At 38.7% G+C, this 19,006-nt stretch overlaps 1 protein-coding gene across 1 annotated transcript in view; it reads right to left on the bottom strand.

Annotated features, from left to right (window-relative positions):
• The window catches only part of cwf19l2 (CWF19 like cell cycle control factor 2), a 40,158-nt gene that overhangs the window by 4,234 nt on the left and 16,918 nt on the right, over positions 1–19,006 (bottom strand). Inside the window, exons 8-14 of the mRNA XM_051666240.1 lie at positions 15,949–16,571; positions 15,622–15,724; positions 12,122–12,208; positions 11,479–11,607; positions 11,174–11,311; positions 3,814–4,026; positions 216–332 (exon numbers count right to left, since the gene is read on the bottom strand). Coding sequence (XP_051522200.1) covers positions 216–332; positions 3,814–4,026; positions 11,174–11,311; positions 11,479–11,607; positions 12,122–12,208; positions 15,622–15,724; positions 15,949–16,571 — 1,410 coding nt within the window. The remainder of the gene's footprint in view (positions 1–215; positions 333–3,813; positions 4,027–11,173; positions 11,312–11,478; positions 11,608–12,121; positions 12,209–15,621; positions 15,725–15,948; positions 16,572–19,006) is intronic.

Below are 19,006 nucleotides of genomic sequence, written 5' to 3'. Positions count from 1 at the left end.
GGAAAACTATTTGCTCTAGAATTATTATTGTTTTGCTTGTTTATTAGGTGCTACTAGTAACAAATCAAAAAAGGAAACGGAAAATGCACACAGCAGTCATGCAGGGGTCTCAGGAGGTTAAATATTATATATAAACAATATGAGCAATAGTAATAGTGATGCTTGCCTTTGCAAACAATAATAATAAACAGTTCCAGAGACAGATGTGTGTGTACCTGTATTTCACTCCATATGTCCTCGTCCAGGCCTGTGGCCGCTGTGTGATGTTGGACAGGAACAATCAGACAGTGACCTTCGGTCAGAGACACGCTGTTCGGCAGACACAAGTACACCTGCGAGAGAGAAAACACACGCATCTGAGAACAGCATTCAGCTTGGGCATGAAAGCGATAGAACACCCATCATTTATTTGCCCTCATGTTGTTCTAAACCTATATGACACGTATTTTCGAGGAACACAAAATGAGAAATTTTGAAGAATTTACTGGTTGTTTTCTTTATGCAATTACAAAGATTTCACTGACGATTTCTGAAGGACACAAAAACAGTGTCGTGAAAGGAGTCCATAGGAGCTCTGAAGTAACAACATCTGATTTGTGAACACAAATCTGATCTTTTCAATGAATTGTTTGCTTTGGTTCACAAACCTTAATTCGGTCTGATCTGTTCAACTCAATGAGCACGTTTACATGCACGATCCTACAGCGATTATGCTTGAGCTGGCAGTGGTCACATAAAGGCTTTAAACAGTTTTTTGGGGTACGGTCGTAATCAGTTTAAGCAAAAACCGATCCACATTGGTAGATTTTTGCCCACTACCTCGTTTACCGGCATCTTCGCTGGTTTATCGAGTGTGTGCGTGTCTGTTTACGCTTTGACAGCAAAAGCAGAGAATAATCCCATGATTTAAAGTCTCATAAACGTGGGTTTCTTATGTTGCTGTTGTTTTGAACAAGCTGATTTCTGGTGTTTATCAGCTTACTGTTGTGCATGTTCATGGATGGGGAAGATTATCAGTGAATAACGACTTAAATGTCAGTCTGTTCTGATACAAAGCTATCTGACTTCATAAGACTTGGAATATAACACACCAGTAATATGGACCACAATTATGATACTGTTATGGTGCTTTTGAGTAATTTTTTGAAGCTAGAAAGCTCCAGTTCTCACTCAGTGAAATCCCATGGAAAGAAAACAACCAGTTTAATGTTTAAAAATATCTCCTGTGCTCAGCGGAAGAGAAAAAGTCATACGTGTCTGGAAAAACATGAGGGTAAGTAAATAATGACAGCATTTTTGGGTGAACTTACGTTTTAATGCAGACAGCTCACTAAAACCTAGAGCCTGTTCCGCAGCCTGTTTTCTGTCATTCCAAGCGCACATGGTGAAAACGAGCATCTGGACAAATCCGCTTAATACAGACGACCATGTGACATCAAAGATGGACAGGCTGGCGGAGAGATTAGTCTTGTTTTTTGCCTCTGATGTTTGCATATACAGTGTTTTGGAAAGTTTTGCTAAAGCAAAAATGACCCAAAATGGTATTTAAGGCAAATTAGTGTGTGTGTGTGTGTGTGTGTGTGTGTGTGTATCAGACTTAGGCTCTGTTCCAAAACCTAGTGATCTCCCTGCATAGGCAGCATTAAGGCATCATAGGGATGGATGAAAAATGTAGCCTTGATTATGCTGCCTTCTAAGATACTTTCATTTTGTTAAATTGAAAGATAGCTTCGCATGTACTTGTCATAAATTATAAAATGTATAGTGACTGACTCAGAGCAAAATCTAATTAAGATGGTTAACAAAATGAGGAAAATTTTGCTTATACTTACTAGGGCTGTCAATTTAACACTTTAATTTGGTGCAATTAAGTACTAAAAAAATAACATGCCCCCTGACCTTTAAGGAAATTCCATATGTCTTGAAATTCTTTTTAAAAGTGGCATTTATGGGGGCCTGGGTAGCTCAGCGAGTAAAGACGTTGACTATCACCCCTGGAGACGTGAGTTCGAATCCAGGGTGTGCTGAGTGACTCCAGCCAGATCTCCTAAGCAACCAAACTGGCCCGGTTGCTAGGGAGGGTAGAGTCACATGGGGTAACCTCCTCGTGGTCACTATAATGTGGTTCACTCTCGGTGGAGCGCGTGGCGAGTTGTGCGTAAATGCCGCGGAGTATAGCGTGAAGCCTCCACACGCACTACGTCTCCGCGGTAACGCGCTCAACAAGCCATGTGATAAGATGCATGAATTGACAGTCTCAGATGCGGAGGCAACTGAGATTCGTCCTCCGCCACCCAGATTGAGGCAAGTCACTACACCACCATGAGGACTTAGAGCGCACTGGGAATTGGGCATTCCAAATTGGGGGAAAAAAGGAAAAATAAATAAAAAATGGCATTTATGGAGCAAGATGCTAAGAGACTAGAAGCAACTAAAGTGAGATGCTCCAAAAGTGTCTACAAATAGGGCAGAAGCAACATAAAAACGATAAAAATCTGAAAAATCTAATCTGAAATTTTTATCATATATTTTTTCATAAATATTACGTTTAATTATTTTGATGACTATATATTAAATTATCTCTATTTAGGGGCCTTTCCCAGCAAATATTGATATATGCGATTAATTGTGATTAATTCAATTACTAAACATATCATGTAATTATTTTGATTTAAAAATTTGAATTCGAATATCTGAAAATATCAATAAAACAGTTTATTCTAAATAAAAATGGAACATTTTACCCAATATTTATCTGTGCTATATAATTTTATACTTAGAGTATCACATTGTTAGCTTAGCTACATGCTAACATCAAGCTCTGTTTAAATTAACTGAGTCAATTATTATCCCTTATGAGGTTACACTTCAGATACGATGCTGCCTAGAATGTAGCAAGCTAGGTAGTTAGTAGGGTAGCTTCCAGTGTCGGCATTAGGGCATTAATATTCAGTGAACCCCGAGGGGTCACAAACGGTTATTCGGATATTTGTCTGGAGTCAGGTCTCAGGAATAAAGAACGTTTATTGCAATGGATCGTCAAATGATAAATCCAATCGCATTTATGTCAAACAAAACTAATCAAACTGTCAAAGCAACATAATTTAACGTAAGTGTCAAACCTGATATGTGCTCTGCCCGGGTAGATTGACATTTGCTTGAGGCACCGAATGCTATTGTCATGTGGAGTTACACTGCCGTGGTTTATTAGCACATTCATTTTGATTTCTAAATGCTTCGGCATTTAATTTTGAATTATCGTCTACACACCAGAGCACAAGAGAAAAAATACTGACTTACGTTTATCAAGGACTGAACTTGCACAGTGAAAAACAATCTGGAATCATGTGTCACAGTCGCAATATGTCCTCTTTAAAACCTAAAAGTCTTTGTGACACATGCACTAAAAATGCTAGATGCAGCACAACGAATGGTGAAACAGAACGCAGGTGTCTCGAGATGAATTTATAAATATGTAAGTTCTTTTTAACTTGACACGGTGTCTAAAAAATGCAGTGCTCAAACAATTGAAAAACAGTGCTGACGCATGCAAAAACACGAGTGAACAGCCCCTAATTCCCTCTAAACTAGAAAAATTCGCCTCATCGTGCTTGGATCGGGTTGAAGACTTTTAAAGTTTGTGTAGAAAAACCGAATAGTGATTTTGACAGGAAGATTTGGAAGTCGAACTCTTTTGCAGTACAAACATCAACAAACATTGGTTCAGTGTCTACTTAACAGGTAAAGCTTATCTCTTCAACCTGATGTAACAATTAGTGTTCATAAGTAGATAAGAAACAGTAATATACGTGCCTTGGCTCCTACTGCGACGATGAGATGTTTGGGTAGTTCGGGGCTGTCAAAGCAGTGTCGGCATTTCTCCATCTGCCCGGCTAACCGCCGCGTCTCATGCACGGCTTTGTTCCTCTGCCTCTCTTCATCCCGGCCTGACCGCTCTCTCTGGGCCGCGCTCGACACGAACATGTCATCCAGCGTATAGTTATCACCATCTGTCTTGCCCATCATCTGCAAGACACAAAAAAACACCAAAAATGTGGCCCTCAAAAGTATAGCGCAACATAATAGAAACTTTCCCTTTATTTTTTAAAAGTTCACTTCATCCTGCATGACCTGTTCTTTGGTACAAATAAGCTGTATCTTGACTTAATACTTGATATGTCAAATACAGATCAAAGCAGAGGAATGAGAAACATTTGACGAGTCGACTCAGCATCATGGGTAGTGTAGTTCTTCACCAGGATTTCTGCTTTTAAACGATAAAAAAAAAAAAAGTTTAAATAACTCAGAATAATGACTTCAACAAAAGCAGATACCATCAATTAACAACCTCAGAGCTCACGGTAGGTCAGTAGTTAGTATAGGGGTGCTAGTGTTGTCAAAAGTACCGGTACTTTGGTACCAAGTTGATACTAAAATAAAAAAAGATGTAGGGCTGCCCCCGACCAAAGATTTTCCTAGTCGACTAATAGGCGTTAATTTAAGCCATTAATTGACTTTATGATATTCATTTAATTACTTAAGTATATATATTTTTTGGGGGGGGGGGGGGCATCAGAAAATGGTTTGAGTTCCAGGGCTGAGAAAGAATGTTATAAGTAACATTGCTAATACTGTTCTACATTACAGAGAAATACTAAACCGTAATAATGAGCCTTTAAAATATACATTATACAAGCGTACGCACGAAGCGAGCCACAGCGACACCGGCAAAAGCAGTTATGATGCTGAATGTGTCGGAAAAACCAGCAAGGAGACTGTCTGAACATTTTGTTCATTTATAGAGAGAAATGCACATTAGGGTTGTGCCGACAGACGATGATCTCGGGGATCGACGATAATCAGAGTGATCACCAATAGATGATGCCTCTGATGATGTTAAGATGATATTTGGCTCGTTTTCACATGTATTAATTATTATTATTTATTAGGCTATTATTATCAAATTAATATTACAAATAATTTGCCCGTAGAGACACAGAAGAAATGCGCTTGAAGAAACACTTTATTATATTATTAAGAACAGATGACAGAAAAGCCGTCTATGCGGATGTATGATGCGCTGATACGGAGGCGTGCAGTCTCGTGGAACACGCGCATGTGAAAGGTTCTCACTCTTTCTTTGTTTCTGTCTTCTGAATTTTTTTTTTTTGCAAGAACAGTATCTTCTATGAGTGCTGCTGACCTTAGACATCTCAGCTCAGGAGGTGCTTTGAATTCAGTTCACTTTATTTCCACAGAGCAGTTCATTGTGACCGGTGCTGAATGAGATTTTTCCAATAATAGACTATATTTTACTTTTGAAAACATTTGAAGGAAAAGAATTACAACACAGAACTAAACAAGAAAGGGACAAAAAGTGATACATAGTTCTGTGTTGTTTTTATGTAGCACCATGGACCTGGAGGAACGTTGTTTCATTTCACTGTGTACTGTACCAGCTGTAAATGGTTGAAAGGACAATAAAGCCACTTGACTTGATCACACTTAAACACATACAACTCTTTTTCTTACATTTTACTTTTTTGAAAACATTTGGTCTATTACTGGAAAAATCTCATTCAGCACTGTTGCATCGCACCAGTTGAAAACACAGTTTCAAACACCTCATGCAACCTGACAAACACAGGCTCAGACACTGAGACCGACGTGTCAAGAACACAATCGTAGTTTTCATCATCTGTGTCTTCAGAGTCTGTATTGCAGAAATCAGTGTCACTGTCTCCTAAGAAACATGAGTCATCATCAGAATCTTCTGTATTAACCCCCGAAGTGCCTATGAAGACATGATCGTCCAGCAACTTGTTCATAAAATCACCGATGACTCTGAATCGTACATTTGGGATTACGCCATTTCATACGATAACGGACAGAGGTGTGTCTCGGGCGGATATCACACTCTTCCAGAAGTATAGAAATAACACCAATCTTTTTCCATAAAAAAACAAAGACGGATTGTCGACCGAGTCATCATCAACTTTCCTAGTGTAGATCTTGACAGTACGTGTCATTTTATTAAACTCGAATCTGGCAAAATAATTACCAGATATGAGAAACTCACGCTTCACAATGTTCCACGTGGGTAGACTCGACCCATTCTTGCGCTTCGAAGCCAAATTCAACCTTTCAGGTAATTCCACTTGCACTCGCACCGGAGAAACAGCCATGGTCATCAACCTTCAGAATATTTTGAATATTCTGAATGTGCTGACTTATCCACATTCAGGAAAAGGACACCATTTAAATCATACGCTTGACAAAATGGTCAAAACTTTTATCAGGTAAAACATCTGTCAACCACCAACCAGGAGGAGTGGTGGTGGCGTAGTGGACTGAACTGGTAAGCAAAAGGTTGTTGGTTCAATCCCCACAGCCACCACCATTGTGTCCTTGAGCAAGGCACTTAACTCCAGGTTGCTCCAGGGGGATTGTCCCTGTAATAAGGCACTGTAAGTCGCTTTGGATAAAAGCGTCTGCCAAATGCGTAAATGTAAATGTAAATGTAACCACCAACCAAACGTCAAACAATGGTCCAACCAGAGGTCAAACACACATACTGTAACCACAAACACACATCCGGTCAGACACATCCAGCTATTGTTATCAAACATAAACATCTGTCAACTACTTCCGGCCATGTCCCCTCATCAATCAAATTGACATATGCACCCCTATACTAACTACTTATGTCTGTCTTTAAAGGTTCATAAGTTATAATTCAAAATCAGTTCCCCTATGAAGAAAATGAATTGGATTTTTACTTCCAGAACCAAACTGTTGGGCAGCAAGATTCCAGTGATCCGATTTGCCAGTAGAGATCAGGTGATCTGATTGGGCAGGCATTAGGTGCAGTTTTACTGCTAAGACTGCGGGCCATTATCTCGAGTACAATCCAGAAAACGGCAGCAGATGTGACCAGACTGCAGGGATCACACTAACACACACACACACACACACGCGCAAGATAGGTTTTAAAGTGTGAAAACAGTACAACAGCAGACAAAGAAGCAATGTATCCGTAGCAAGGGGTTATCTGTATGGGAGGCATATCAGTTCACGCTGGCTTGTTTGATTGACAGATGGAGAGGAGACGAGGTGAGAGAGTTTGATCTACATCTACACAATTCTGCATTTATTTTCTGGTCAGCAGAAATCCAAATGAAAAGCCTTCACAGATCCAAGACTTTGCGGTTACACACACACACACACACACACACACAGACACACAGACACACAAACAAATAAACAAACTAGACTTGCAAGTTCTGAATTAAATATCAGTGCTTGCGAGTAAAATAATAGTAAAGTTATTTGTTATGTTCCGGTTTTTGTTCTGTAAAAACTAAATGCTGCATCAAAAATGCTTTGCCTTTGTCATGGCAATTCTTGTTTTCCGTCGACTGTACACAATAATCAACGAATAACGCAAACTCTTTTCACTGTCACTGCTGTTGGTGAACAATTTAAATGGTGAACAATGTAACAGTAAATGGTAGATTTTTTTAATTTTATCCTTAATAATTGAAAAGTATAAGTTGTCAAAAAAACTAAAATGGACAGCACACCTAAGACTGAAATCTACAAAACAAGGCTGGAGTCTTTGTAGAATTATTTTAAGGTAAAAAAGAAAAATGAACAATTGTTTTTTTTTTTTTTAAACAAACAAAATGACAAAGAAATATATGACAAAGACGAGGAAAATGAGGATGCCAGAAAAATACAAGGCAAACAAAAATATGACAAAAAAGTTGACAAAAAAAAAGATGAAAATAAAGACGACGACTAAGAAAAAACGAGGAGGACAGAAAAAGACGACAAAGAAAAAGATGAGAAAAACTAACAAGACCATATAGAAAAGGATAAGAAAAGTGAAGATGATGACTAAAAAGACAATGAAGAAAAAGACGAGGAAAATACAAAGTCAGAAAAACACAATGAGGAGGAAGACAGAGAAAAGGATGAGGAAACTGAGCAAGACGTCAAAGAAAATACAAGGAAAATGAAGACAACAGAAAAAAGACGAAACAAAAAGATGAAAAAGACAAACATGATAAAGACAAGGAAAATGAAGATGACAGAACTAGACAAGAAAAAAAAAAACAATAACACCAGAAAAACCACAATGAAGTTGAGGAAAATCCAGAAGGCGATGAAGAAAAATATGACAAAGAAAACAAGAGGACAAAGGAAAAAATGAGAAAAAAAAAAAAACAAGGAAAACAAATAGTTTGACGACTAAGAAAAAGACGAGGAAAACGAACTAGAGCACAAAGAAAGAGACATGAAAAATGATGACAGGGACAAAAGAAATAGACAAAGATGATGACAGACACCACGATGAAGAAAAAGTTGAGGAAAATTAAGGTGGCGGTGAAGAAAAAGACATCATAGAAAACAGGAGGAAAACAAAGGCAACGAAAGAAAAAGATAAGGAATACGGAGACAACAGGAAAAAGACAGATAAAGATGATGAAAACCAACAATAAAGAATGACAAGGAAAATGGCAGAAAAAGACTAGGAAAAACTAAGAATACGAATAAAAAACAAGGACAAAAAAGACGACTAAGAAAAAGATGAGGAAAAGAAACAAGAGGACAAAGAAAAGACATGGAAAGACAGAAAAAGACAAGGAATATGAGGACAACAGGAAAAAGATGATGAAATAAAGGCGAAGAAAAAGACGACGAAGAATAAAATGAGAAAAACAAACAAGACCACATAGAAAAAGATAAGAAAAGCAATGACGATTGATGTCAGAAAAAGACAAGGAAAAAATACAACGAAGAAAAAACAAAGACAATGAGGAAGGCCGAGAAAAGGACGACAATGAAAAGGACAATGAGAAAATAAGAAATAGACAAGGAAAACGAGAAAAATTAACAAGACCACAATGAAAAACATGAAGGCAAAGATGACGACAACAGAAAAAAGACGGTGAAAAAAATAAGACAACGAAAACAAACAGATGGGGGGAAAAAAGGACAAGGAAAATGAAGTTGATGCCCAAATAAACAAAGAAAAGTCTATGAAAATTCGGTAATGACGAAAAAGCAGAAAAATAAACAAATAAGGAAAACGCACAATATGGAAGACAATAACAAAGACAATGATGACGAAGAAGGCAGAGACAAATATCAATTCAGTGCTGCCTTGCATACTAGCACACAACCACACACATAATCTTGGTTACTGTTGGTGAAAATGGAAAAATAAATATATAAATAACACTTTTAGCTGCTATGCCATAATAACTTGGCAGTGAGAGACAGAGAAATGGACACACATGCCACAAAGCTAAAATGTGCAAATGTTTGTCACTTTTATTTCTCATCTCTATAGCGACCATGACGTCTTGAGTTTAGTAGCCCTGCCCTGTCTAAAATCAAACACCAAATCATTTCAGAGACAAAGAATAGGAAAGAGAAAGAGACCGAGAGGGAGAGACTGATGTCATGAATACTGTAGTCTCACAATGACCATCTGTTGCTCCCAGTCTGTCTTATGAAGAAATTAAAAAAAAAAAATCTATTCATAATTTATAGTCACTATATAAACGTATGGAAAAGAGCAGTTTAAACATTCTTTGGGAATTTCGTGTGCCACAGAAAAATAACAGCATAAGTTTGAACAACGTCGGGGGGAGTAAACAGCAAAATACTTTGCTACTGTACCTTCAAGAGCTCTACATACACTGATGAGCCAAATCATTATGACCTTATGCCTAATATGCTTTGGTCCTCCGAATACCGGCAAAACAGGGCCGACCCGCCGAGAAATGAACATTACAAGACCCCTGAAGCTGTCCTGTGTTATCTGGCACAAGACATTAGCAGCAGATCCTTCAAGTTCTCTAAGTTGCGAGGTGGAGCCGCCGTGGATTGGACTTGTTGGTCCAGCACATCCCACAGATGCTCAATCGGATTGAGATCTGGGGAATTTGGAGGCTAGGGCAACACCTTGAACCAGTGGTTCCCAAACCTGTTCCTGGAGGCCCCCCAACACTACACATTTTGGATATCTCCTTAATCAAACACACATTATTCAACTCATCAGCTTGTTATTGGAGACTCTAAGACCTGAATTAGGTGTGTCAGAAAAGGGAGACAAACAAAATGTGCAGTATTGGGGGGGGCCTCCAGGAACAGGGTTGGGAACCACTGCCTTGAACTCTTCATCATGTTCCTCAAACCATTCCTGAACAATGTGTGCAGCGTGGCAAGGCGCATTATCCTGCTGAAAGAGGCCACTGCCATCAGGGAATACCATTGCCATGAAGGGGTGTACCTGGTCTGCAATAATGTTTAGATAAGTGGCACGTGCCAACTTGATGTCCACATGAATGAACCCAGGGTTTCCAAGCAGAACATTGTCCAGAGCTTCACACTCCCGCCACTGGCTTGTTGTCTTCCCACAGTGCATCCTGGTGCCATCACTTCTCCAGGTAAACAGTGCACACGTACACGGCCGTCCACGTAATGTAAAAGAAAACGGGACTCATCGGACCAGGCGACCTTCTTCCACTGCTTCAAGGTCCAGTTCTGACACTCGCATGCCCATCATAGGCTCTATCAACGGTGCTCTGACCGGTCTGCGGCTACGCAGCCCCATACGCAGCAGGGTGTGATGCACTGTGTGTTGTGACAAATTCTTCCCGTAACCATCATTAACATTTTTCTGTGACTTGTGCCACAGCAGACCTTCTGTCTGTTCAGACCAGACGGGATAGCCTTAGTTGCCCTCACACATCAATAAGCCTTGGGCGCCCAACACCCTGTCGCTGGTTTGTGCCTCCTCGGACCAGTGTCGGGGTACTCACCTCTGCTGACTGGGAGCAACCCACAAGCCTTGCCTTTCAGAGATTCTTGTCTGGCCATAACAATTCACTCAGGTCTTTACTCCTGCCCATTTTTCCTGCATTCAATACGTTGACAACGAGAACTGATTGTTCTCTTACCATCTAATCTACCCAGACCTTGACATGTGGGCTTGTTAGGAGATGATCAACGTTATTCGCTTCACCTGTGAGTGGTCATAATGTTTTGGATCATCGGTGTATATGTAAATGACCTCCGTTGTGATTGGCTAATCACATTCCACACTTTTGTTTATTAGCGTTTGGTGTGTAAAGACTGTGTGAAGGGGACTAGCACTCACCTTGGCAGCCATCCGTGAGTAAAGAGCATTCTGATCCTCCGCTGTGCTCATCTTCTCTCGTCTGACCATCTCTCGCAGATCCACACCATCATCATCCTCAAAATAACGCATGCGCTCGCCGTCCTGGTGCGTCTCGACCTAAACATGTGCACATAAGAGAAAGAAACATGATCTCTGTGAAAACAGTGTTGGGGGAGCGACATCCCAGTTTGTCAAGCTACATGTTACCTATCATTTAAAGTAGTTCAACTACACTTCTCGGAAAAAAGTAGTAGTATGTTATTTTGTAAGAATTTGTGTCTCACCGCTTTTCTCTTTCTTCGTCCTCCTCTCGGCTCCTGAGGTTGTGTGGGTGCGTTGACTGGCCAGGCTCGTCCTGACTGGTCAGTCCTGAAAAGTACAACTTCCTTTTCTGCATCTGGTTGTGCTGACACCTGAAACAAAAACAGTAACACCACTGCATTCAGCATCAGCAATAAGCCACAATACGCTTTAAGTTACAGTAAATTTACCACGAGTGAGGGTTTTTTTTAACAACAAGCTTGTTTACTTTTATAAAACAGGCAGCAAAAACAGCGACCGACATGTCAGTCACTGGTCACTTGTTGGTCTGTTATGGGCAGTTCACGCAGGAGGCATTCTTGCGGCCATTTGCGCTATTTTTTAATTGTTGGTCTAAGTAAACATGCACTCGACCGATATCTTTGGCTATGACGCATCTTGCTGTTTTTAAGCATTTCACGTCATGAGCAGTGCCTTTTTAAGATGCTGTGTCAAGTTACAAGCAGTTAAACTTTTAACAAATTTTCCAAAATACTGTGCTGTGTCTAGTTGTTTTTGTAAGTAAGAATGCATCCTGTATGATCAGCCTTGATGTCAAATATGGTACATGAATAATACACACAAATGCAGCTTCTTTTTTCCTCTTCTTTTGTATCTCTCTCTTACCTGTTTTGTCTGGTCTTTCCTTTGAGCTCGGTTCTCTTTTGCTCGACGCGCAGCATCCATCTGTGCTTTTAGTTTTTCCACCAAAGCCTGAAATGAGAGACAATCACATTGTAGATTGGTAAACTAGATTGTTTTACAGAGACGTGAGTTTATTTATAATGACACATAACACTGGTATCTAAGAGATGACTACTGGCTATTTAGATCTTCAGCTTTAGTGTCAACAGGAAATTAAAATTTTAGACTCCCAAACATTCCTTTTGCAAATAGAAGAACAGGGAGCCCTGCAACATATAGCATGGCCCCCAGAAAGCCCCCCACTGAACATTGTGTCTGTCTGAGATTACATAGAGACAGAAGCAATTGAGACAGCCTAAATAGAAGAACAGTGGCGAATTCTCCAAGAAGCTTGAAACATCCTATCTGCCAACAACCAAGAAAAACTGTGTCCAGGTGTATCTAGGAGAATTGGTGCTGTTTTGAAGGCAAAGGTGGTCACACCGAATATTGATTTAGTTTTTTTATGTTTACTGGACTTTGTATGATGTTAATTGCTAAATTAAAACTATTTAAGGGCATTATTTTAGAAAAAATCCACACTATGCAACATTTTTCACGAGTGCCTAAAACTTTTGCACAATACTGTATATATAATGTATATTAGGGCTGTTAATCGATTAAAGTTTTTAATCAAATTATTCACATGATGTGCCAATTTATTAATCGAACTAACTATAATTAATTGCATATATAAATATTAACTGAGAAAGGCCCTCAATTAACAATAATTGTATATATGATTAAATAATTATATGTAGTTATATATAATTATTAATAAAATAAATATTATAAAAATGTATTTAATTCAAATGCAATACATTTTGACAGACGAGTAAAGCATTGATAAAACGAAACAAAAAGTAACTTTTGAAGGCATTTTATATTTTATTTCCGTATTACTGTACATAAGCCTATCTATCCCAAATAGGTTTATTATAAGGGCTGTTCAAGGGAAATGTACACATGCATCAGACGAACACTTTTGGAGCATCTATCTTTGGTAGCGTTGCATCACAAGCAAGGTTTTTAGGTCGCTGTGTCAAGTTAAACATAGTTTGAATCTTAGAAAAACACATCTCGAGATCCCTGCATTCGGAATTGCACTCCATCCAGCTGTTTTCGAATGAAAGAACGCATTCTCATTTTGTGCTGTCGCTAGTCTTTAGCAAGCCTGAGTGTGGTTTGTTGTCTGTACAGCTGCGCGTTGTTTATACAGATGGAGTTTCGCTTACTGCCCCCTGCTGAATACAGGTGGTAGTTCAAGCTTAAATTTCTCCGATGGTAGTAATATTCCTTATTATGGTCTGAGGACATGATCAGTGTTGGGGGTAACGTGTTATAAGTAACGCACGGTACGTAATCAGATTACTTTTTCCGAGTAACGAGTAATGCGATATTCTTTTATTTTAGACCATAACATCTGAGCACAACAAGTCTTCTTTTAGCCCATACTGAGATTTATGTTTTAAAAACAACAAAATAATGCTGGTAAAGCAATTTAAATCTGAACGCTTCAGTGGAATACAGCTGTACTCATTATTCGCAGCGGTTGGTTTTTTTTGTACACTGGGGCCTACATGACCAGCCGTCATAAACTTTGCCGTTGTCATGACAATCACAGCAAGAGTTAAGAAATGTGCCCTCATAAGGCAACATTTTGTCAAAATGTAACATTCGGGGTAAGTGAAACTTTGATTCTCGCGATTGATTCATTTAGGCTGCATTTAAAAGTGTGTAAAAACATTTTCGTGGTATAATATAGTACAGGCATAAGCCGGGAGAAGTTTTCCTGCGGCCACGGCATGATTATACAGTTACATACAACGTGGAATGATCACTGACTGTTTGTGCATTTGAATTGCTTTGTTTTAAAGCTGCCAGTAACTACTTCTCTAGGATCAGTTTGCATCTGAACTGCTTTGTGTTAAAGCACTGAACATTTGTTTGAGTGAAACGTGATTGATCTATGTGTAAATACATGCTGCATTTATAAAAAAATAAATACAAAAATTTTAAAAAAAATCAGTAAATGCATTTAAGTAGAGGGATTATAAGACTAGCCTTCCACTGGCCACAGCATGATATACAGGGTGAAATACTCACTCAATTCACTGACATATGCAGCCGAACTGCACAGTGTTAGAGCTCCCCGTAACTAGGAGGATGGGATGAGAAAAGCTGACTCTGGATCAGCGGCTGCGAGCAACGTACTACATGGTTTGTGTATGCAGACAAAATGTCTCAAGTTCTTAAAATATTCTACATTTTTGTTTTATAAAAAGCAAGTAATGTGATTTGTGAAACATACCATTTTTATGACATTTTGGTAGCATTGTGTGCCCAAGTTGTATCAACATGCACATTTGCAGTAGGCTGTCCACAGTATGCACCGTGCATCAACACAAAACAAGCTTGCACTGAGATGACTTGAGTGAAAAATATTCATTTATTCATCAGACTTATTCCTTGAACATTTTAGGTTGGCATTCCCCATGTAATTTTGACTTCTGAAAAACATCTCAAGTTGACTCTGGCATTGCCGATGGGCACCGAACTTTGTTGCAAAGTGGTTATTCTTCGTTTCTCATGCTGGCTGCCATGTCGATGGAAAAACAAATCATGCATATTCCTGTTATTGAGTTGTTATTATTAACATGACGTGAAGATCTACTGATTGTAGACTTTCTAAATATCTGTTTGTTTACTATTTTGTTTTGATATTAGTGTTGTACAGTAGCTAGCATGACATGTTATGTCTCTTGTATGCAATGAATGGCTTATTTGTACGGAATTCATAGCAGAAGAGAGTGGTGGTGATAAAAAAGTAATGCAAAAATAACGCAAAAGTAACATAACTAATTAAGTTACTTTAAGGAGTAACGCAATATTTTAACAAGTTACTTTTAAAAGTAACGTTACCCAACACTGGACATGATTAATTGCGTTAATTTTCTTTAACACATTTTTTGTAATGTAACTAATCACATTGGATTAACTAGTTAAATCGTCAGCCTTCATATATATTTATTAAATATATAGATTGTTCGGAATTGCATTAATGCTGCCTCTAAAAAGTCTGTGTAAATCACACCTTTTGCAAGAATTTATTTCTGATTTATTTTATCTGTTCTGTTCAAATCTCATAATTTGGAAACAGACTGCCAAGGTCAATTTTTACATTTTCCAAATATTTAATCTTTGAAAGTACTTTAAGAATTGTTAATGGAACCAGATTCATTACGAGGAACCGGAATCAGAACCCAAATCCATAAATCCCTATTAAAACCAAGTGAGCTGCCTACCTAGACAGAATATTTAGGCATCATAGGCACATTGGAGTATGCAAAGACCCTTAACCACATGGCTATTTCAGATCTATAAGGTGTACTGGGGATTAATTGGGGCATGCATGTAGGAGGTACGTGTTTTGATGATCTCACGTTGTTTCCCATGAGTTCTGCCTTGACGAGTTTGGCTCCCAATTTATTCATCTCCTCATCGGTCAGGATCAGCTCTTCCTCCTCCTCTTCCTCACTCTCTGAACTGTGAGGTTAACGCACACATTCGGTAACAGTGAATTAAATGTTCCCATAAATCACAGACAGTTTCAACATGAGCACTGCACGTTATTTCTGTTTTTACACAACTGCTTATAGCGTGTAGAATTTAAATAGTGAGTTCTAGAATGCTTGTACAATGTAAGAATGGAGTTTTAGAATATTTATAGAATTCAAGAAATGCTTAAAAGTGTGTGTGGTAATTCTGACCTGCTCACTGTTGCGGTTGTTGTTGCTATTGTTTTGCTGTCTTCCAGCAGGGCGGCGCTCTTGTCAGTGTCTTTCTGCGGGGTTGCCATCTCCTTTGCGTCCTGCACAGCGCCGCTCTTCCTCCAGGCAGCAACAACACCAGTATCATCATCATCAGGTTTTCTGAATCCTGAACTCTGACTGGACGTAGAGCCTGTCAGTCCTGCCCTCCTAAACCCCGCCCCTCCACTCATATTCTTGTTAGAGTCTGACGGTTTGAGGAACTTGGCCCCGAGGCTGGAGAGAGAGGCAGAGTGGTCCGATCGGGAAGCGTGTCTCGGATCGGCCCTGGATCTCTGATCACGTTCATCACGGCCATGAGAGCTCCTCCCACTGTCGCCCTCTCTCTCTCTTTCTCTTTCTCTATCCCTGCCGCGGTCTCTCTCTCTGTCAGGAGATCTCTCTCTCCATCTCTTCTCCCTGTCTTCTCTCCTCCACCTCTCTTTCCCCTCTTCTCTGTCGTCTCGTCTCCATCTCTCTCTCCTCTCGTTTCTGTCTCCTCTCCGTTCATCCCTCTCTTCTCTTTTCTCACCGTACGCAGCCTCCTCCGCCTCCTGCAGTCTATTCTGGAACTCTTCCATGGACTGCAGAGAAGGAGAGAGAATCATTGAAACTTACGGTGCGTTCACATCATGTCGGAGTTACCGTAATTACGAGACTCTGTCTTCTAAAATGCATTTACGTATTTGTAGAACTCGTAATTACAAATTGCAAACTCTGAATTCTATGTAAGCTAGCAAATAAAAATGGCAACGACCACAATAATTAAAGGTAGTTTTCACATTTATATATGTATGTATGTATATACGTATATATATATATATATATATATGTATATACGTATATATATATATATATATATATATATATATATATATATATATATATATATATATATATATATATATATATATATATATATATATATATATATATATATTTTTTTTTTTTTTTTTTTTTTTTTTTTACTTCGTCTCAAAGAACTTGCAAGAAATTGGTTAGTCACCATTTATTTAAATTATTTAAATATAAACATGTTAAATTGTTTTAGTAGACAGAGTTAATTAGACAAATTCTTACAGGTATAAATCTTATATAAAATTATATGTATACATGCCATAAAATCAGCGGACATGCTGTAATTAAACGTTGGGCAAAATCTTCTGCCGTTTTATAGTGGACTTTTTTAATAATAGGATCAAATGGGCAGATTCAATTCATATCAAGCTTTATTGGCAAAATAAACTTAAGTTCAGTCTCTATCGCACACATGCTGGGTCTCTCTCGTGCGGTGAACGTAACCATACCGTGAGTGCTTTCGAGCAATGTGAAGAGATATGGCAGCTTCCCCGTATCTCTCCCACACCTGACTTACTGCTTGCAGCTGAAGTCTCCATTCTCCGTGCAGTAAATCCGCTCCCGTGTTTATTATGCCCGGGAAATGCATCGTGCCTAGTGAAAAAGCATGCACTGCTCCACACAAATGACTTCTGTGCTAGGATGTGTAGTCGAGTTGAGCATGTACTGGCTGGCAATTTATCTATGCCAATTTTAGTCACAGGAAGTGGGGGAAAACAAAGTTTCAGGAAGTGAAAAAAAACCCCGGATACTGCATTAATTGCGTACATTTTAAAAAAAGGTGTCAAACAGTCAAATATCCCTGCCCTAATTAATATTAATTAGTGCTGTCAGACAATTAACATTTATAATCGTGATTAATCGCAGATTTTAAAAGTGATGAAATTTGACACTATGTATACTTCTTTGACAAAATGTATTTCCATTTTAGGAAGAAAACAAAACATGTAGCAATATAATGCTTTAACATTTTCCAAACAAAGCCTTCCATAATATAAAACACAGAAATGCACTAAAATATCACCAATTCAAATCACATCAAACGTTTCCCAAAGTCTAAGTGGGAGTTTGACTAAGTAAAAGAATGAGTCCTCACATAGGTTGCATATTCATTGCAATGGGCATTAAATGTCTTAAACTCTCATCCTCCACAATATTAATCTGCCGGTAGACTGTGACTGTCGCTTTCCTACAGCAATCGTGAAGCTGCGTTCATGATTCGCGTCAGGGAGGCAACACCAGCGTGGAGCGCCGCTTTGAACTCACCATGCGCCTTAGATAGGCTGAAAAATACTTGATTTCTGTCACAAGTCTCATCTGGGATTTTTTTGTACATCAAATAGCGCTAAGAGCTCCTTTCTTCATCATTTTATCACTGACAGGGAAGTGCTGTCAGAGATTCTTTTATTTACTGAGATAACAACCTCCGCTGCTCTATCATAGGACAGAGCGTAACGGTCAACTTTAGCGTTAAGACAGTTCCGCCCATAGAATGTTTATGGGACTGCCGCGTTATGCTAATTTATGCTAAGCTTGTAGTCTCATCTTGGTAGAAGGGCTCTGGCGCTGTCTGTTTGTGAAGTGTGCGTCAGTGTAATGACTCCTGTTGGACACATTACAACGGTTCTGCCCTTCACACCAGTGTTTATGCTGTAATTAAGTCAAATTAATGTGCTAAATGTTTTAAATCAATCAAGTGCGTTAACGCGATAATTCTGACAGATCTAATATCAATACAATGTATAATACTATTAATTAATTATTATAAATATTTTATTTTTGTTAGCTTTTGCAAGCATTTAACATCAGGGGTTATGTTTTCAAAATCAACAACATACTACTAGGCCACGTCCACACTAACATGTTTTCATTTGAAAACGCATTAATTTCGCAATGGTTAGACCTCATCCATACTAGAACGGCCTTTTCATACACTGAAAAAGGAGCATTTAGAAAACGCTCTCCATTAATGCATTCTTTTTTTTGTTTTTTCTCCCAATTTGGAATGCCCAATTCCCAACATTAATGCATTCTTTTTAAAAACAATGATATTAGGGAATTAAAAATTGAGTTTTCAAAAGAGAACAGATTATTGTGGACGTGGCCGTTATCCATCTTTTCTACTGTGCAATGCGATGTTTTTGATTCCTGATTGAAGCAT

The sequence above is a fragment of the Myxocyprinus asiaticus genome, chromosome 31 (genome assembly GCF_019703515.2).
Source record: "Myxocyprinus asiaticus isolate MX2 ecotype Aquarium Trade chromosome 31, UBuf_Myxa_2, whole genome shotgun sequence".
In the NCBI taxonomy this organism is placed as follows: domain Eukaryota; kingdom Metazoa; phylum Chordata; class Actinopteri; order Cypriniformes; family Catostomidae; genus Myxocyprinus; species Myxocyprinus asiaticus.
The sequence above is the reverse complement of the archived record's forward strand: the minus strand, read 5'-3'. Positions and strand labels throughout refer to the sequence as shown.